The sequence below is a fragment of the Xenopus tropicalis genome, chromosome 6, assembly GCF_000004195.4.
Source record: "Xenopus tropicalis strain Nigerian chromosome 6, UCB_Xtro_10.0, whole genome shotgun sequence".
Classification (NCBI taxonomy): Eukaryota; Metazoa; Chordata; class Amphibia; order Anura; family Pipidae; genus Xenopus; species Xenopus tropicalis.
Genome location: NC_030682.2, coordinates 13792809 through 13814192, shown reverse-complemented (window position 1 = coordinate 13814192; position 21384 = coordinate 13792809). Strand labels below are relative to the sequence as shown.

Sequence of the window (21384 nt, the reverse complement as noted above, 5' to 3'; positions counted from 1 at the left end):
CCAGAGGCTATTATCCCCCCACTGCTACTATAGGCACTATCTCTCCCTACTATACCTGCTATCCCACAGCCCCAGTCCCTTCCCAGAGGCTATTATCCCACTGCTACTATAGGCACCATCTCTCCCTACTATACCTGCTATCCCACAGCCCCAGTCCCTTCCCAGAGGCTATTATCCCCCCACTGCTACTATAGGCACCATCTCTCCCTACTATACCTGCTATCCCACAGCCCCAGTCCCTTCCCAGAGGCTATTATCCCACTGCTACTATAGGCACCATCTCTCCCTACTATACCTGCTATCCCACAGCCCCAGTCCCTTCCCAGAGGCTATTATCCCCCCCCCACTGCTACTATAGGCACCATCTCTCCCTACTATACCTGCTATCCCACAGCCCCAGTCCCTTCCCAGAGGCTATTATCCCCCCCACTGCTACTATAGGCACCATCTCTCCCTACTATACCTGCTATCCCACAGCCCCAGTCCCTTCCCAGAGGCTATTATCCCCCCCACTGCTACTATAGGCACCATCTCTCCCTACTATACCTGCTATCCCACAGCCCCAGTCCCTTCCCAGAGGCTATTATCCCACTGCTACTATAGGCACAATCTCTCCCTACTATACCTGCTATCCCACAGCCCCAGTCCCTTCCCAGAGGCTATTATCCCCCCCCACTGCTACTATAGGCACCATCTCTCCCTACTATACCTGCTATCCCACAGCCCCAGTCCCTTCCCAGAGGCTATTATCCCCCCACTGCTACTATAGGCACCATCTCTCCCTACTATACCTGCTATCCCACAGCCCCAGTCCCTTCCCAGAGGCTATTATCCCCCCACTGCTACTATAGGCACCATCTCTCCCTACTATACCTGCTATACCACAGCAGCATAAAATTGCAATAAGTAGAAATGCTCTGTACTCCAGTAATAGACCTTTTATAGAGTAGAATATCAGTGGAAAACATATGCTAAAATATAAATATTTGGGAGGTGCATGAAGATTGAATATACAGGAAGACAATAAATTGGTCGCTTACCTCTGTTAATTAGGTTGCAGATATATTGTCGCTATGTATGGAAATGGAGCAAGGCAGGCAAAACACTGCACATCAGTTTTATTACAGAACCTGCCCGTGTTTCCAACTAATTTGAGGACAATATTTCATATTAATGGAGCCAAACTCCCAGCGGAACTCCCAGCATCCTAGAGATTTAATGTCATTGTCCTACGCTATTGCCGGACTTCAGCCAACCGGATTCCTCAGCAATGCTGTAGGCTGTAGTCTGGGGGTGGGGGGGCGGGGCTGCACAGCCTGCCCCATTGGTTATTGTTCCGTTATTGGACAGCATGTAAGATAAGGAGCCTGTTATACAGAGGTTTCCTGTTGATTTCTTTCACTACCTACAGTGACTCGGCAGAACCAGGAAGTTGGAAAGTGAAAGTAGTCTCAATTTGCCTCTTTAACCAAAACCATAGATATTTCTTATTTAGGATCAGTAAGCTTGTTCAGTATGTGCAGCCCCCGAGCCCTGTTTGTTGAACAAGGGGATATACTGCTCCCTAAATCTCAGCGGATCGGTGTTTGGGTAATATGACGGGGGGCAGCTCCTGCTGGATAATGTTTTCCAGTTGCAATCACCCTTATCCCCCCCCCCTCACCTCTCCATTAGCACAGGTGTGGGTAATGTGATTTAGACTCCCAAACCAAGATGGATTCCCGCGTCCGGAAAGTGACACGTGCATATGATTCTTCCTTTGCCTCCCAGACAGGAATGTATTGCCAAGGAAGAAAACCCCCAAGTGTTTTTCTGCTGCTGCGAAGGAAACTACTGCAACAAGAAATTTACTCATTTGCCTGAAGTCGGTAAGTGACAGTCTGATGAATGCTCGCCTGGCGCGCTCCGGCCTTCCCCAGGTGTGCGCTCGCTGTTAACTTGTTCATTGCCGGGCCCATTCTCGCTGTGCAGACTAGGGCTAGTACCAGCAGAGCTTATGGTTCTGGTGCTGCCTGCTCAGCCAGCATTTGGGTTGAAACCTCACTGATAGGGAACTGAAGCATGTGTGTGACTGCAGGGCTGTGATTGGCTCTCCCCCTCCTACTGTGCTTCTGGCAGGGACCGTTAGGACACACCCACCCCTCATTAAAGACTGACAGGGGCCTGAGAGGATCTATAGGGAGCTCCAATAAAGGGGACAGTTTTACAGATACAGATATGGGACCCATTATCCAGAATGCTCAGGACCAAGGGTGTTACGAATAAGGGGTCTTTCCATAATTTGGATCTCCATATCTAAAGTCTTCATAAAACATGAATTAAACCCAATAGGGCTGTTCTGCCCCCAATAAGGGGTAATTATATCTTAGTTGGGATCAAGTATAGGTACTGTTTTATTATTACAGAGAAAAGGGAATCATTTAACCATTAAATAACCCAATAGGGCTGTTCTGCCCCCAATAAGGGGTAATTATATCTTAGTTGGGATCAAGTACAGGTACTGTTTTATTATTACAGAGAAAAGGGAATCATTTAACCATTAAATAAACCCAATAGGGCTGTTCTGCCCCCAATAAGGGGTAATTATATCTTAGTTGGGATCAAGTACAGGTACTGTTTTATTATTACAGAGAAAAGGGAATCATTTAACCATTAAATAAACCCAATAGGGCTGTTCTGCCCCAATAAGGGGTAATTATATCTTAGTTGGGATCAAGTACAGGTACTGTTTTATTATTACAGAGAAAAGGGAATCATTTAACCATTAAATAAACCCAATAGGGCTGTTCTGCCCCAATAAGGGGTAATTATATCTTAGTTGGGATCAAGTACAGGTACTGTTTTATTATTACAGAGAAAAGGGAATCATTTAACCATTAAATAAACCCAATAGGGCTGTTCTGCCCCCAATAAGGGGTAATTATATCTTAGTTGGGATCAAATACAATACTGTTTTATTACCCTCAAACCGCCCACCCGATCAGTGACTTAGGGACTTTCTTCCCCAAAACCTAACAGATTTGTGGGTATTCAGCGGGTACCAGAGTTGATGAAGGCTGTAATTCCAGTAACTGATGCCAATGCTCGTGTACACGCACTGTTAAAGCCCTTTACTGCCCCCTGGTGAGTAGGCATGGAATTGCAGGGGTTCTGTATGATCCCATAGAGTACACTGCCTACGAAGCTCACATTTGTTTCAATAAAGTGTCTCTGTCCCCAGGCATCTATTCTGTACTGTTATTGGGTAAGGGCAAGGCCCAGAGGTGGTGGAATAATTGTTTTTGTCCTTTGCACTCCTTTATCCCATTATTTTGTGTGCCTGCAAGGTCCCTGGCTTGGGTAAATGCCAGAGGAGCAATGCAGACAAGCATAAATCAGCATTAGCGAGCGTTCACACTGCCCCGGGAAGCGTTATCCCTGCCCTGCTGATAAGGGAAACACAAAGTCCAACCTATTATTAAATACAATATTAAATACCTGCTGTGCTAATACCAATTTTTTTTATACATTTCACATAAAAGGTTTTGTAACTTTGTTTAAGAAAATAAATAAACTCTTACACATACAGTGGAGGAAATAATTATTTGACCCCTCACTGATTTTGTAAGTTTGTCCAATGACAAAGAAATGAAAAGTCTCAGAACAGTATCATTTCAATGGTAGGTTTATTTTAACAGTGGCAGATAGCACATCAAAAGGAAATTCGAAAAAATAACTTTAAATAAAAGATAGCAACTGATTTGCATTTCATTGAGTGAAATAAGTTTTTGAACCCCTACCAACCATTAAGAGTTCTGGCTCCCACAGAGTGGTTAGACACTTCTACTCAATTAGTCAACCTCATTAAGGACACCTGTCTTAACTAGTCACCTGTATAAAAGACACCTGTCCACAGAATCAATCAATCAAGCAGACTCCAAACTCTCCAACATGGGAAAGACCAAAGAGCTGTCCAAGGATGTCAGAGACAAAATTGTAGACCTGCACAAGGCTGGAATGGGCTACAAAACCATTAGCAAGAAGCTGGGAGAGAAGGTGACAACTGTTGGTGCGATTGTTCGAAAATGGAAGGAGCACAAAATGACCATCAATCGACCTCGCTCTGGGGCTCCACGCAAGATCTCACCTCGTGGGGTGTCAATGATTCTGAGAAAGGTGAAAAAGCATCCTAGAACTACACGGGAGGAGTTAATGACCTCAAATTAGCAGGGACCACAGTCACCAAGAAAACCATTGGAAACACATTACACCGCAATGGATTCAAATCCTGCAGGGCTCGCAAGGTCCCCCTGCTCAAGAAGGCACATGTGCAGGCCCGTCTGAAGTTTGCCAATGAACACCTGAATGATTCTGTGAGTGACTGGGAGAAGGTGCTGTGGTCTGATGAGACCAAAATAGAGCTCTTTGGCATTAACTCAACTCGCTGTGTTTGGAGGAAGAAAAATGCTGCCTATGACCCCCAAAACACCGTCCCCACCGTCAAGCATGGGGGTGGAAACATTTTGCTTTGGGGGTGTTTTTCTGCTAAGGGCACAGGACAACTTATTCGCATTAACGGGAAAATGGACGGAGCCATGTATCATGAAATCCTGAACGACAACCTCCTTCCCTCTGCCAGGAAACTGAAAATGGGTCGTGGATGGGTGTTCCAGCACGACAATGACCCAAAACATACAGCAAAGGCAACAAAGGAGTGGCTCAAGAAGAAGCACATTAAGGTCATGGAGTGGCCTAGTCAGTCTCCGGACCTTAATCCAATAGAAAACCTATGGAGGGAGCTCAAGCTCAGAGTTGCACAGAGACAGCCTCGAAACCTTAGGGATTTAGAGATGATCTGCAAAGAGGAGTGGGACCAACATTCCTCCTAAAATGTGCGCAAACTTGCTCATCAATTACAAGAAACGTTTGACCTCTGTGCTTGCAAACAAGGGTTTTTCCACTAAGTATTAAGTCTTTTTTTGTTAGAGGGTTCAAAAACTTATTTCACTCAATGAAATGCAAATCAGTTGCTATCTTTTATTTAAAGTTATTTTTTCGATTTTCCTTTTGATGTGCTATCTGCCACTGTTAAAATAAACCTACCATTGAAATGATACTGTTCTGAGACTTTTCATTTCTTTGTCATTGGACAAACTTACAAAATCAGTGAGGGGTCAAATAATTATTTCCTCCACTGTATATATGTGTGTGTGCAGGAGCTGCCATACTGATGCCCTTGGATGGTACAGTACGGGTGTATTTATCTCTTGCCTCTATAGACTGCCTGCATTATATATATTAAAATCACCCACAAATAACCTTTTCTCCCCCTTCTCTGCTATTTTTTTTTTTTTTTCATCCTCCCATGATCTTTATAGAAACATTTGATCCGAAGCCCCAGCCTCCGGCCTCTGTGCTGAACATTCTGATCTATTCCCTGCTTCCAATCGCTGGTCTTTCCATGGCAATTCTCCTGGCGTTCTGGATGTACCGACATCGAAAGCCTCCCTACGGGCACGTAGACATCAATGAGGTAAAGTGACATTGGATCCATTGGATCAACTGCCTGAGACTGCCCACGACTGCCGCTCCTCTTCCTCCCTGTGCTCCTGATTTTTCACGCGCTTTGCTCGAATGATCAGAACAGTTACAAGGTAGCCAATCCCGCGTGGGGCTTATTGCATGCTCCCTTTCAACTCATGCAAAGAGTATTCCAGGTTGGCCTTGACTGTCACAATAGGGGGCAGGTTTGGATAGAACTGGATTCAAACTGGGCATATTAGGGGGTGGGTTTGGGAATATCAAGGGCAGTGTTGGACTGGGCTACCAGGGACCTACCAGTAATTCAGTAGGCCAGTTCACCCAGCCATAGGGAGTTTTTATATATCTAAGGTGCCCCTGCTGAGGGCATAGAGCCTAAGGAGCCCTTGAAGAGGTATATAGGCCTGAGGTGCCCCTGTTGAGGGCATAGAGACTAACGAGCCCTTGAAGAGGTATATATATAGGCCTGAGGTGCCCCTGCTGAGGGCATAGAGCCTAAGGAGCCCTTGAAGAGGTATATAGGCCTGAGGTGCCCCTGTTGAGGGCATAGAGACTAACGAGCCCTTGAAGAGGTATATATATAGGCCTGAGGTGCCCCTGCTGGGGGCATAGAGACTAAGGTGCCCTTGAAGAGGTATATATAGGCCTGTGGTGCCCCTGTTGAGGGCATAAAGACTAAGGTGCCCTTGAAGAGGTATATATAGGCCTGAGGTGCCCCTGTTGAGGGCATAGAGACTAAGGTGCCCTTGAAGAGGTATATATAGGCCTGAGGTGCCCCTTAGGAGTTTATATTACAGCACTTAGCTGCCCCGAGGGGTAAATAGATTTGCGTTTCCCACTGTGGCATCAGAAAAAGACCATAATTCCCGCTGGCCATACGGCCTGTAGTTCCCTGTGAGCCGCCGCTAGTCGCAGTCACACTAGGGGATCAGTAGCTGCTACTTGTAGCTGCTATAAAATTGGCAGCGAGCAACTTGTGTTTTAATGTCCTTTACATTCTTTTTCTATAAACAAATTACTAAACAATTCCTGACTCCGTGCCAAGCGCCGTAATGAGCAGGGCCCTGACTGCAGGAAATAGGGAATCAATATTGGATTTGTTGGGTTTTTTTTTATGCGTTTGACATAAAACGTAATTTAAGAGAGAGCGCTGAGAAAGGGTTACATGGCTGTGCCCCCCCCAAGCATCTGTAAATGGAGTTCAATTACGGCACCTATAATGCTGAAGTGCTAATTGACAATAAAAATGAATATGGTTTATGGTGCCTCTGCAGTGTTGGCCTCTACGGGAGGAGCAGTTTATCAAGCCAACAGTTGCATAATGGCAGCGCGGTGCAGAGGCCCCCGGTGCTCTTGTACTCCGGCCAGCGTATAAACAAAGGGAGAGCGGCCCGTTACTGCCCACTCAGCATTCCCACCCCCCTCTGTGCCAATACGGCGAAGCTCTGGGAGCCGCAAATAGAAAATCATGTTCACATGTGGGGGTTATTCGCTAAACTTTTGCTGCCATAGTTTTATGGTATCTCTCTGTACAGGCTATGAGCAAACTTAGGGGGCTGTTCCTGCTGAATTGTGCTTAGTACAGGGGAATCCCTATGTGCCATAGTTTTATGGTATCTCTCTGTACAGGCTATGAGCAAACTTAGGGGGCTGTTCCTGCTGAATTGTGCTTAGTACAGGGGAATCCCTATGCTGCCATAGTTTTATGGTATCTCTCTGTACAGGTTATGAGCAAACTTAGAGGGCTGTTCCTGCTGAATTGTGCTTAGTACAGGGGAATCCCTATGCTGCCATAGTTTTATGGTATCTCTCTGTACAGGCTATGAGCAAACGTAGGGGGCTGTTCCTGCTGAATTGTGCTTAGTACAGGGGAATCCCTATGTGCCATAGTTTTATGGTATCTCTCTGTACAGGCTATGAGCAAACGTAGGGGGCTGTTCCTGCTGAATTGTGCTTAATACAGGGGAATCCCTATGTGCCATAGTTTTATGGTATCTCTCTGTACAGGCTATGAGCAAACTTAGGGGGCTGTTCCTTCTGAATTGTGCTTAGTACAGGGGAATCCCTATGCTGCCATAGTTTTATGGTATCTCTCTGTACAGGCTATGAGCAAACTTAGGGGGCTGTTCCTGCTGAATTGGGCTTAGTATATTTCGCAATCTGCGGCATGGAAAGGGTTTACCCTGCATAAGCCCCACAAGGTTTGCGGTTATTGCGGAGGTAAATCCACGTTCTTAGCTCCCTAATCCGATTACAGCTTTGTTCTCTTCTAAGAAACGCAGGGAATTGGGAGGTAGCAATGTTCCGGATAAATGTTGAGCAAATTTTCTTCTTCTCCCCCAGGACCCAGGGCCGCCCCCTCCATCTCCCATGGTCGGGCTGAAGCCGCTGCAGTTGCTGGAGATCAAGGCGCGAGGCCGGTTTGGCTGCGTGTGGAAAGCGCGCCTGCTGAATGAATACGTGGCGGTGAAAATCTTCCCCATCCAGGTAGGAATCTGAACCCTTCACTCATTCTTATCCATCAAACTTTTGGAAAGGGGCTTCTCCTGAAACCTGTAAGGGGGTCATTTACAAAGACCCCCGACGCAAAAAAAAACAAAAAAAACTTGAGCCTTAAAAGAACAGTAACACCAAAAAATTCAGAAATTCAACTACAGGTATGGGATCCATTTTCCGGAAACCTGTTATCCAGAAAGCTCCAAATTCCCATAGACTCCAATTTAATCAAATTATTCAGAATTTTAAAACTGATTTGCTTTTTCTCTGTAATAATAAAACAGTACCTGTACTTGATCCCAACTAAGATATAATTACCCCTTATTGGGGGCAGAACCGCCCTATTGGGTTTATTTAATGGTTAAATGATTCCCTTTTCTCTGTAATAATAAAACAGTACCTGTACTTGATCCCAACTAAGATATAATTACCCCTTATTGGGGGCAGAACAGCCCTATTGGGTTTATTTAATGGTTAAATGATTCCCTTTTCTCTGTAATAATAAAACAGTACCTGTACTTGATCCCAACTAAGATATAATTACCCCTTATTGGGGGCAGAACAGCCCTATTGGGTTTAATTAATGTTTTATTGATTTTTTAGTAGACTTAAGGTATGGAGATCCAAATTATCCAGAATACCCTTGGTCCCGAGTATTCTGGATAATGGGTCCTATACCTGTATATAATTCAACTAACATATAAGCTCTGTAGAATACAATGGTGTCTGTTATGTGCTATGTAACCTGTGCCTGCCCCCCTAGCTTATTTATAAATACTATAGTAGCGTTGCTGCAGAAAACACGCCAGTTTTACCAGTGCAGGGCAACAGTATTTTTGGGTGTTACTGTTCCTTTAAGAATGGATATAACACCCTTCCAAGTTTTTGGCATTAATGTCCTCCCACAAGGCATTTGGCTGCTGGTCATGGCAAGCAGTACATCAGCTCTATACCCTGATACTAATTAAAAAGCAGCCCGGTTTAATCTGGCATCTAGCTTTTACTTGCCCTTTATTCCGGCTCCCATCATTTAAGTGTATTTATTTCCTTCCTTAATTGATTTTTTTAATCAATCTGAAAACAGCAACTTATCATGTGCAAGCGCTCCCCGATGGCTACTTAATGCAAATTGTAAAGATAGTAAATATCCGGGATAAAATCCCTGCCGAGCCGTCGGAAACGCGCGTAGCTGTAAGTACTTCAGCCGCTGACGCGGTTATATAACATAGTCACCCAGCCATTGCCGTCGGGGAGCGCAGCCGATTCCCATGGAAATGAATGGGGAGAGGGGTCTCTGAGCATTTTGTTACCCCAGAGTCTGATAAACAACACCCCCCCCCCCCTTTTTTTTTTTTATAGGATAAGCAGTCGTGGCAATGTGAGAAAGAGATCTTCAACACGGTGGGCATGAAACACGAGAACCTCTTGGAGTTCATTGCCGCGGAGAAGAGGGGGAGCAACCTGGAGATGGAGCTGTGGCTCATCACTGCGTTCCATGATAAGGCAGGTTTTCTACTGGAGCCTGGCATTTTAACCTCAGAGTGAATTATCCCTCTAATGTAGCTGCTTTCTCTTCTCTTTCTGTGTAATGCAGGGTTCTCTGACAGACTACCTGAAAGGGAACTTAGTCACCTGGAATGAACTGTGTCACATAACAGAGACGATGGCTCGTGGGCTGGCCTACTTGCACGAAGATGTGCCCCGGTGTAAAGGGGAAGGGCACAAACCTGCAATCGCTCACAGGTAAGTCTGACTCTGACAGCCAGATATCCAACTCATGTATTATAAGGGATAATGTACCCCCTACTGTAAATGATAAGGATATTAGCAGTCACTGAGGGGTTCTGTGCCCATATAAAGGCACAAGGCTGCAGGCTGAGTTATACAGGGAACTCTGAGTATCACTCATGTATTATAAGGGATACTGTACCCCCTACTGTAAATGATAAGGATATTAGCAGTCACTGAGGGGTTCTGTGCCCATATAAAGGTACAAGGCTGCAGGCTGAGTTATACAGGGAACTCTGAGTATCACTCATGTATTATAAGGGATAATATACCCCCTACTGTAAATGATAAGGATATTAGCAGTCACTGAGGGGTTCTGTGCCCATATAAAGGCACAAGGCTGCAGGCTGAGTTATACAGGGAACTCTGAGTATCACTCATGTATTATAAGGGATAATGTACCCCCTACTGTAAATGATAAGGATATTAGCAGTCACTGAGGGGTTCTGTGCCCATATAAAAGCACAAGGCTGCAGGCTGAGTTATACAGGGAACTCTGAGTATCACTCATGTATTATAAGGGATAATATACCCCCTACTGTAAATGATAAGGATATTAGCAGTCACTGAGGGGTTCTGTGCCCATATAAAGGCACAAGGCTGCAGGCTGAGTTATACAGGGAACTCTGAGTATCACTCATGTATTATAAGGGATAATGTACCCCCTACTGTAAATGATAAGGATATTAGCAGTCACTGAGGGGTTCTGTGCCCATATAAAGGCACAAGGCTGCAGGCTGAGTTATACAGGGAACTCTGAGTATCACTCATGTATTATAAGGGATAATATACCCCCTACTGTAAATGATAAGGATATTAGCAGTCACTGAGGGGTTCTTTGCCCATATAAAGGAGGGCAGAAATGGTGAATGCTTATTTATGGTTATTAACAATTAGCCTGTTATGCATGACATTTATCTGTTTTAGTTACATTCCTACACATGCCATCTGTTAGGGCCCCTCTACAGGGATTGGCTGGACAGTTCACTGCAGGGATTGGCTGGTATTTAATATTCCAGGTTCCCTATTATCCTCCAGAACAAAATATAGTCGCTGCTTCCCGTAATGGCCGCCAAGTGCGACAGGAGTTAGACTCGAGCCGGGAAAGTGATTTTCTGAGGGCTCTCCAATCAGCAGTCGCGTGACATTAGGCCCTTCATCCATCGCTCAGCCGTGCATGTAGCCCTTACAATCATCAGCCCAAATATATCTGATTCCCCTGAAATCACTTTTTTCTTCTAATAATATATATGCTTTAAAGGACCACTATTAACTCAGAATTTCCCTGCAGAATGTTGATTACTGCTAAAGAATAAGTTTGCTGGCGTAAGTAGGAATAGTATCTGTCTGAACAAAGTATGAGAAAACCTACGGAATTGTACTTTCTATAGACAGCGCTATATTGCAGCCATGTTTGGCTAACCACACCCCCGTGACATTGTGTCATGCCGTGTTAGCTGCTAGACCACACCCCTTTAGCTTCTCTAATTTAACAGGGATGGGGACACCTTCATGAATGTAAGGGAGAGAGAAAGTGACAGTAACTGTCCATTGAGCTCTTATTTCCTTGAGACAGATCCATAAAATGAAGGTTTAGTGTTGCCTTTAGCTATTGCCCGTCTGTGTAAGCAGACATTGCCCTTACGCAACTTACAGCTACTGTTCCTGCCTATTTGTATATGAGTGGGGGCTGCCATGATTGCTCTGAAGAAGGAAAATTGCCCATAGACTCTATCAAAGCAGCGCCCTCTGTTGGTCAAACTTTATAGAAAAATAAAATGGTGGAATAATTATTCCACCATTTTATTTTTTGATAAAGTTTGACCAACAAAGCTTAGTACAGGGGAATCCCTATGTGCCGTAGTTTTATGGTATCTCTCTGTACAGGCTATGAGCAAACTTAGGGGGCTGTTCCTGCTGAATTGTGCTTAGTACAGGGGAATCCCTATGTGCCATAGTTTTATGGTATCTCTCTGTACAGGCTATGAGCAAACTTAGGGGGCTGTTCCTGCTGAATTGTGCTTAGTACAGGGGAATCCCTATGTGCCGTAGTTTTATGGTATCTCTCTGTACAGGCTATGAGCAAACTTAGGGGGCTGTTCCTGCTGAATTGTGCTTAGTACTGGGGAATCCCTATGTGCCATAGTTTTATGGTATCTCTCTGTACAGGCTATGAGCAAACTTAGGGGGCTGTTCCTGCTGAATTGTGCTTAGTACAGGGGAATCCCTATGCTGCCATAGTTTTATGGTATCTCTCTGTACAGGCTATGAGCAAACTTAGGGGGCTGTTCCTGCTGAATTGTGCTTAGTACAGGGGAATCCCTATGTGCCATAGTTTTATGGTATCTCTCTGTACAGGCTATGAGCAAACTTAGGGGGCTGTTCCTGCTGAATTGTGCTTAGTACAGGGGAATCCCTATGTTGGCATAGTTTTATGGTATCTCTCTGTACAGGCTATGAGCAAACTTAGGGGGCTGTTCCTGCTGAATTGTGCTTAGTACAGGGGAATCCCTATGCTGCCATAGTTTTATGGTATCTCTCTGTACAGGCTATGAGCAAACTTAGGGGGCTGTTCCTGCTGAATTGTGCTTAGTACAGGGGAATCCCTATGTGCCATAGTTTTATGGTATCTCTCTGTACAGGCTATGAGCAAACTTAGGGGGCTGTTCCTGCTGAATTGTGCTTAGTACAGGGGAATCCCTATGTTGGCATAGTTTTATGGTATCTCTCTGTACAGGCTATGAGCAAACTTAGGGGGCTGTTCCTGCTGAATTGTGCTTAGTACAGGGGAATCCCTATGCTGCCGTAGTTTTATGGTATCTCTCTGTACAGGCTATGAGCAAACTTAGGGGGCTGTTCCTGCTGAATTGTGCTTAGTATAGGGGATCTCCCTTTACAGGATATGAGCCCATTTAAAGGAATATCTGTACAGGCTTAACTGACTGTTAAGCCCAATTGCCTACTGGTTCTGTTGGTGGAATTATAAACACAACAGGATCCCTGTGAGAGATGACAATGAGTATATATCCTGACGGCATTAACTGAAGGCATTTTGGCTGATTCTTTGGAGAAACAAAGCAAATGGAACATACAGTAAATATAGGTTTAGATTTGATTATTTCTATTAGGCAAACCCATATGGGGAAAATTTCAAAGCAAAGGTTTACTGGCCCTTTAAAAAAAAAAAAAAGGAGTAGATATAAATATTTCAGGTCAGAATTACTTGTTTTTGGTGTAACTATACCTTTAAGGCGGGAGTCTGTAAATATCTTAATTATGATTCCTTTGTGCCGTCCCTGCCAGGTACAGCTGATCAGTGCCCTTTAATGCTGTGCGGTTTGTATTCTGTTTAAATGAGATTTCCTTTCCTTATCAATGAACGGTCCTGATGGGAATCTGTGCTGTTGCCTAGAAACCAGTGTACGGGGGGATGAATGGAAATGGCTTTGGTTCCTCCTATATAATCTGATCAAAAAACTTGAGAATTTGGTTAGAAAAAAATCTAAATATTATATTTTTTTTCATCAAAGACTTTCCATATTAATATTCTACTTTATTTATAAAGGAGATTCCAATCTCCTCGTGAGATCTTGCAATCTAAGGTCCCTATCACATTCCCATCAGTCCCTGCCCCAGTGGAGCTTACAATCTAAGGTCCCTATCACATTCCCATCAGTCTCTGCCCCAGTGGAGCTTACAATCTAAGGCCCCTATCACATTCCCATCAGTCCCTGCCCCAGTGGAGCTTACAATCTAAGGTCCCTATCACATTCCCATCAGTCCCTGCCCCAGTGAGCTTACAATCTAAGGCCCCTATCACATTCCCATCAGCCCCTGCCCCAGTAGAGCTTACAATCTAAGGTCCCTATCACATTCCCATCAGTCCCTGCCCCAGTGGAGCTTACAATCTAAGGTCCCTATCACATTCCCATCAGTCCCTGCCCCAGTGAGCTTACAATCTAAGGCCCCTATCACATTCCCATCAGTCCCTGCCCCAGTGAGCTTACAATCTAAGGCCCCTATCACATTCCCATCAATCCCTGCCCCAGTGAGCTTACAATCTAAGGTCCCTATCACATTCCCATCAGTCCCTGCCCCAGTGGAGCTTACAATCTAAGGTCCCTATCACATTCCCATCAGTCCCTGCCCCAGTGGAGCTTACAATCTAAGGTCCCTATCACATTCCCATCAGTCCCTGCCCCAGTGGAGCTTACAATCTAAGGTCCCTATCACATTCCCATCAGTCCCTGCCCCAGTGAGCTTACAATCTAAGGCCCCTATCACATTCCCATCAGCCCCTGCCCCAGTGAGCTTACAATCTAAGGTCCCTATCACATTCCCATCAGTCCCTGCCCCAGTGGAGCTTACAATCTAAGGCCCCTATCACATTCCCATCAGTCCCTGCCCCAGTGGAGTTTACACTCTAAGGCCCCTATCACATTCCCATCAGTCCCTGCCCCAGTGGAGCTTACACTCTATGGTCCCTATCACATTCCCATCAGTCCCTGCCCCAGTGAGCTTACAATCTAAGGTCCCTATCACATTCCCATCAATCCTATGCCCCAGTGGAGCTTACAAACGAAGGCCCCTATGATAGTCGCACACTATGGGCAGTTTTATTAGGAGCCAATTAACCTGCCTGTATGTTTTTGGAGTGTAGGGAAAAAACCCGGTGGAAACCCACTTAGACACAGGGAACATATACAAATACCCTCGAGATTGATTGATTCCTGGCTGGAATCGAACCTAAGATTCTCCCAGGTCTGTTTTGTACGATTTTATTTCAGCAGGATTACAGCACAGTGCTGCACAAGGCTCTGTAGTTGTCTTGGTTGCTTTGCCTTTATCTGGGTACAGAAACACAACATAGAGGGGGGAAATGCACCCACCCAATACAGATATAACCTTTGTCGATATTTCAGCTGTTCGTCTTCTGTATGTTTATTAAAACCCCCCTTTTTCCCCTTATTTTAGAGATTTTAAAAGTAAGAATGTATTGCTGAGAAACGACCTGACGGCGATATTAGCAGACTTCGGGCTGGCCGTACGGTTTGAGCCTGGAAAACCGCCAGGAGATACACACGGGCAGGTAATCACATGAACGGCAATAAATCTGCTATATAAATACCTTGTGTATAGGAGATAGAATGCCTTTATTTACACATTCCTTCCATTTCCATCAACTGGTTTATTTTATACAGGATTATGTGGCAGAGCCAACTGGTTTATTTCTGGGTGGTTTAGGTCTGTTACCTAAGTCCTGAGTTCATACATCTGTATGATGTGGATCCAGATGGTTTATTTCTTGCTGGATTCTGTAAAAGATTTGAACTGATTTATTCTCTGCAGGATTATGTGGCGGATCCAGCAGGTTTATTTTTGCTGGTTTATGTGACATGGTTGAACTGATTTATTTCTTGCAGGATTATGTGACAGATCCAACCAGTTTATTTCTTGCTGGATTCTGTAAAAGGTTTGAACTGATTTATTCTCTGCAGAATTGTGTGGCGAATCCAGTTGCTTTATTTCTTGCTGGATTATGTGAGGGGTTGTACTGATTTATTTCTGTCAGAATTATGCGGGGAACCAATTGATTTATTTCTTGTAGGATTACATGGCAGATCCAACTGGTTTATTTATTGCTGGATTTTGTGACAGGGCTGAACTGATTTATTTCTGTCAGAATTTTTGGGTGGATCCAACCAATTTATCTCTTGATGGATTTTGTGACAGGGTTGAACTGATTTATTTCCATCAGAATTATGCAGGGGATCCAATTGATTTATTTCTTGTAGGATTACATGGCGGATCCAACTGGTTTATTTCTTGTAGGATTAAGTGGCGGATCCAACCGGTTTATTGATTACTGGATTTTGTGACAAGGTTGAACTGATTTATTTCCATCAGAATTATGCAGGGGATCTAATTGATTTATTACTTGTAGGATTACATGGCAAATCCAACTGGTTTATTTCTTGTAGGATTAAGTGGCGGATCCAACCGGTTTATTGATTACTGGATTTTGTGACAGGGTTGAACTGATTTATTTCCATCAGAATTATGCAGGGGATCTAATTGATTTATTACTTGTAGGATTACATGGCAAATCCAACTGGTTTATTTCTTGTAGGATTAAGTGGCGGATCCAACCGGTTTATTGATTACTGGATTTTGTGACAAGGTTGAACTGATTTATTTCTGTCAGAATTATGTGGCAGGTCTAATTGATTTATTTCTTGCTGGATTATGTGGCGGATCCGACCAGTTTATTTCTTGCCAAATTATGTGACCGGGTGATCTGATTTATTGCTTGCTGGATTATGTGGTGGATTTCAACTGGTTTATTTATTGCTGGATTATATGATAGAGTTTGATTTCTCACAGCAGTTTGTGGCACAGTTAAAATAATTAACTGCTTTTTCTACACACGATATTAGATAAAAGGGTATTTAAATAAAGTCTTGACATCTGTAGCAATTTTAGGCACTTTTTCCCTGTTGAAAACAGTGGCAAAATGTGGAAATCGCCTTCAGATGGTACCGTACTGATGGCAAGGGGAGGTGCCAAGTTTGGGGTTTTTAAAACAATTTTGATTGGGTGATGCCTGAAATTATGGTTTTCTATATGTTTTTCTGTGCCCTATTCAACTTGATTGGCTGCCCCCGTGGCTACACACAGAGCTGTCGACTCCCCCTATTTAATTGGGAGTTACCCAATTTGGCTCATCTCCCTTAGGGCAAGAACCCACGGAGCGAGCTACTCGCCCATGACAAATATCAGCATATCTGCATTATACTGATACACCCAGTGCTTATACTTTAATAAATGTTCTTTCTCTAGGTTGGCACCAGGAGGTATATGGCCCCTGAGGTTCTGGAGGGAGCAATTAACTTTCAGCGAGATTCCTTTCTCAGGATAGATATGTATGCCATGGGACTGGTGCTCTGGGAAATAGTATCCCGATGTACAGCAGCAGATGGTAAGTCTTTGCTACCATCTTGTGGTGGTAATTATATTATAAGCATTCAACTGTATATAATAACTGTTACCCTGTATGAGCGGCTTTTCAGGTTGAATAGGTTGTGTTCTCTGTAAATAAAATACAACAAAAATGTGTTAGGGGTTTACTTACCCTTTTTTTTTAAGCCTGGACTAAAAGCATAGTTCCTGGAAATGATGTGTAATCTCAGCTTCACGTCTACTATCATTTATAACAATAAGAGTCTAAAGTTTGTGCCGGGTCTAGCAACCCATAGCAACCAATTAGATATTTTCTTTCAAAAAGTTGTACATGTGATTTGCTGGCCAGAGCCTTCAGTCTCAGAGGTAGGTAATTCCACAACTAGTTAGTATGTGGCCTTCCTGAACCAGATCTGAAGGTAAACTCATTTCTGACTTTATTTTCTCATTCGGAAACCTGCTGCACTTTGCAGTTTGACTCTTTTAGATTATGTTGGGAGTAGTAGTTTGAGGATATTTGGAGGGACACATCTTAACCATCGCTGAACTGACTTTAACTCATCCTTGTCTACAGGCCCAGTTGATGAGTACATGCTCCCATTCGAAGAGGAGATTGGGCAACATCCTTCCCTTGAGGACCTGCAGGAAGTTGTGGTTCACAAGAAGATGCGCCCCGTATTTAAAGACCACTGGCTGAAGCACCCAGTAAGGCCTATTGCATATGCTAGAATGCCCATTAGTTTTTATTCGTTGAGCGTATGAGTAAAAATGACCATAGCCACCCAGATTTTGCCCCCCCCATGGTCATCATAATTGGTGTTTATAGAAGTCTTATCGGAAGAGGAATTTATCCAATGGGATTTTCAAACCTGCCCAGTAGATATTTAACCAGTTCCTGGCAGAGAATATTGGTCATGTAGCCTGTCAGATCGCTCAATTCATAAGCCATTAAGCTGTTGAACATGGTCACCGAATATCGGCTTATATATGGGCAGCTTAGTAAAGAAAACTGTACTTTACATTCATGTTGTTCTTATAATTACTCCCCTACATTTGGGGGAAAAAACGACATTTTAGACCAGGGATCCCCAACTTTTTTTTTTTTTACTTGTGAGCCACACTTGGATGTAAAGAAATGTTTGTGAGCCACTCAGGCATGAAAAAAGTTCTTTGGGGATGCCAAATAAGGGCTGTGATTGGCTATTTGGTAGCCTCACGTGTACTTCTGGCCTGCAGAAGGCTTTGCTTAGAGTAAAACTGTGTCTCCGTTAGGGATGCACTGAACCCAGTTTTTTGGGTTCGAGCGAATCCATGTTAAGGGATTTTGCCGAACCCCCGAATCCATGTTAAGGGATTTGGCCGAACCCCCGAATCCATGTTAAGGGATTTGGCCGAACCCCCGAATCCATGTTAAGGGATTTGGCCGAACCCCCGAATCCATGTTAAGGGATTTGGCCGAACCCCCGAATCCATGTTAAGGGATTTGGCCGAACCCCCGAATCCATGTTAAGGGATTTGGCCGAACCCCCGAATCCATGTTAAGGGATTTGGCCGAACCCCTTAATACATGTTAAGGGATTTGGCCGAACCCCCGAATCCATGTTAAGGGATTTGGCCGAACCCCCGAATCCATGTTAAGGGATTTGGCCGAACCCCCGAATCCCTGTTAAGGGATTTGGCCGAACCCCCGAATCCCTGTTAAGGATTTGGCCGAACCCCCGAATCCCTGTTAAGGGATTTGGCCGAACCCCCGAATCCCTGTTAAGGGATTTGGCCGAACCCCCGAATCCCTGTTAAGGGATTTGGCCGAACCCCCGAATCCCTGTTAAGGGATTTGGCCGAACCCCCGAATCCCTGTTAAGGGATTTGGCCGAACCCCAAAAATCCCTGTTAAGGGATTTGGCCGAACCCCAAAAATCCCTGTTAAGGGATTTGGCCGAACCCCAAAAATCCCTGTTAAGGGATTTGGCCGAACCCCCAAATCCCTGTTAAGGGATTTGGCCGAACCCCCAAATCCCTGTTAAGGGATTTGGCCGAACCCCCGAATCCATGTTAAGGGATTTGGGCGAACTCCCGAATCCATGTTAAGGGATTCGGGCGAATACCGAACCAAATCCTAATTAGTAGGGATGGGCAAAATGATTTTGACCACGCGGCAGTAAAATTCGCCACGCGTCACGCAATTTGACGCAAATTGTCGCTTTCTATAATGTGCGCACACACATTAAAACAAAAAATACACATGCGTCATGTAAAGCGACCAAATTGCAAGACACACAGCAAATGTTTTTGCCCATTCCTACTAATTAGGATTAAATGTCGCTGTGCGCAAACCGTGTGGCGAAAAATTTAACACCTCCGCGTTTATGCTGCGTCATTAACCCTTCCAGATTCGGCCGAATCTGAACCCTGCCGAAAAAGGCCAAATCCTGGCTGAATACCAAACCGAATCCTGGATTCGGTGCATCCCTAGTCTCTGTGCTTCCAAAATAGTCTCCAAGCTAGAAATGTAAAAATGGGCACCTACTTATGTCCACTGGGAGCAACATCAAAGGAGGAGGTAAGCTCAAGACACACTGGTTGGGGTTCACTGTTTTAGATCATGATCCACCAGAAATGCCTAAACCACCTGAACCATGGCCACTTCCTATTAAGCCCAACCACTTTTTGGAGTCTGCAAATCAGGCCTGTCCCTTTAAAATCAGGGCAGTGTGGTATATAATCACTGATTTTGCAGGCTGTTCAAAAACTATAATTCATATGTATTAGTGCTTTTGTTTGACCCAGCTTCTTTGAGAAAAATCATCTGACATTTCCAACTTTCTACTTCCAACAGGGTCTGGCCCAACTGTGCGTGACCATTGAGGAATGCTGGGACCACGACGCGGAGGCGCGGCTTTCTGCGGGCTGCGTAGAGGAACGCATTTCCCAAATCCGTAAATCAGTGAACGGCACTACCTCGGACTGCCTTGTATCCATTGTTACATCTGTCACCAATGTGGACTTGCCACCCAAAGAGTCCAGTATCTGAGGTTTCTTTGGTCTTTCCAGACTCAGTGAATTTAAAAAAAACTAGGAAAAAAAAAAACTCACGAATGCAGCTGCTATTTTATCTTGACTTTTTAATATTATTATTATTTTTTTTTTTTTGAATTTTTTTTTTCTTGGATTCTACTTGGATCGGATCAATTTTACCAGCACGTCGTTGTATAGTATTAAAAAAAAAAAACAAAAAACAGAGACATCTCAGCAAGCATTCAGGTGCCGACTTATGAATGCCGATAGGTGCAGGTACTTCAGAACCTCAACAAACTCATTTCTAGAGAATGTTCTCCTGGTTTCCTTTTATCTCAGAAGAGGACCCATAGGAAAACGCCTAATTCAAGCAAATGCTGCAGAACTTTGTAGTACGCTGAAGACTGTTACACAAGATACACCTTCCGCAAACAAGGATTTTATCCCGACAACCATAATTACCCTCTTGGTTTAGACAGTGTGCTCCAAAAAAACACAAAAAAAAATCTGTCTTTTTTTATTTTTTATTATTTTTTTTTTTTACGGATCTAACGGGTGTCTTTGTAACACGCAGAGGAATTTGGAAGAGGATGTTCTCGTTTGTGAGAACTAAGATGTTCAGGAGGTTCTAGGCATGGGCAGGGTAGATTGGGGGGGTGGGGTGCACTTTGCTGAATTTGGCAAAACCATTAATTGCTGCGGAGCAACTTCTCAGGTAAATATTCTAAAGGGGAAGGATGCTTGTATTTTCCAGTGCAGAGCATTGCCGCGAGACGGCGGTACAGAGAAAGGAGTCCTTGATGCGTTTTGGCTATTGTAACACAAAAATAGGAATGACTCAGTGTGAAAAATCTTGCGCACCAAAGGCAGTTTTTATGCAAACACCAGTTTTAAATACATATATATATTTGCTGCCTATGACAGTACCAGAATCTCTGGATCTACTATATAGTACTATTTCTGCTGAGCAGAATGAACCATCATGCTCTTGTGGCACAAGGCCCAAATTAATCATGGCCTTAGGCCAGAGGTTTTCAAACTGTGGGGACACCCCAGGGAGGCCCAAAGTAGCTGAAGGCCTGTTTAGGGTGAGAACTTATTTGCTCTCCTAGATATCCCTGGAAGCCCAACCTTAAGGACAGTAAAGGTGGCCATACATGTAAAGATCCGCTTGCCTGGTGAGGTCGCCAATTGAGTGGATCTTCTCCCGATATCCCCACCTACGGGTGGGTGATATCATGCTAATTCAGACTAATTTGGCCAGGGCCATACAATCGAATTATAACGACTGTTAAGGGCGCAGTCTGTTCGGGGACCACATCAACAAGCCGATGTGGTCCCCGACCCGACTGAATTTTTTAACCTGCCCGATCAATATCTGGCCAATTTCAGGCCAGATATCGGTCGTGCAGGCCAGTCGTTGCTCCCCCTACACGGGCCGATAAGCTGCTGAATTGGTCTAAGGGACCGATATTGGCAGCTACAATCGGCCCATGTATGGCCACCTTTAGGCAGGTTTGGTTTAGTCCTAGATATAATGTTTTTTTTACCAAATGTTCAACCACTTGGCTTCAACTCAAGACGTCTGAAAAACCTCTGGCCAAG

At 44.3% G+C, this 21384-nt stretch overlaps 1 protein-coding gene across 1 annotated transcript in view; it reads left to right on the top strand.

The window, feature by feature from the left end:
- Nucleotides 1-19836, top strand: part of acvr2b (activin A receptor type 2B) — a 90413-nt gene extending 70577 nt beyond the window's left edge. The window contains 9 exon segments of the mRNA NM_001006870.1: nt 1771-1868; nt 5358-5512; nt 7864-8007; nt 9376-9519; nt 9611-9759; nt 14779-14893; nt 16645-16783; nt 17339-17469; nt 19601-19836. Of these exon segments, the coding sequence (NP_001006871.1) occupies nt 1771-1868; nt 5358-5512; nt 7864-8007; nt 9376-9519; nt 9611-9759; nt 14779-14893; nt 16645-16783; nt 17339-17469; nt 19601-19795 (1270 nt within the window). The 3' untranslated portion in view covers nt 19796-19836.
- Nucleotides 19837-21384: the final 1548 nt, after the last annotated feature.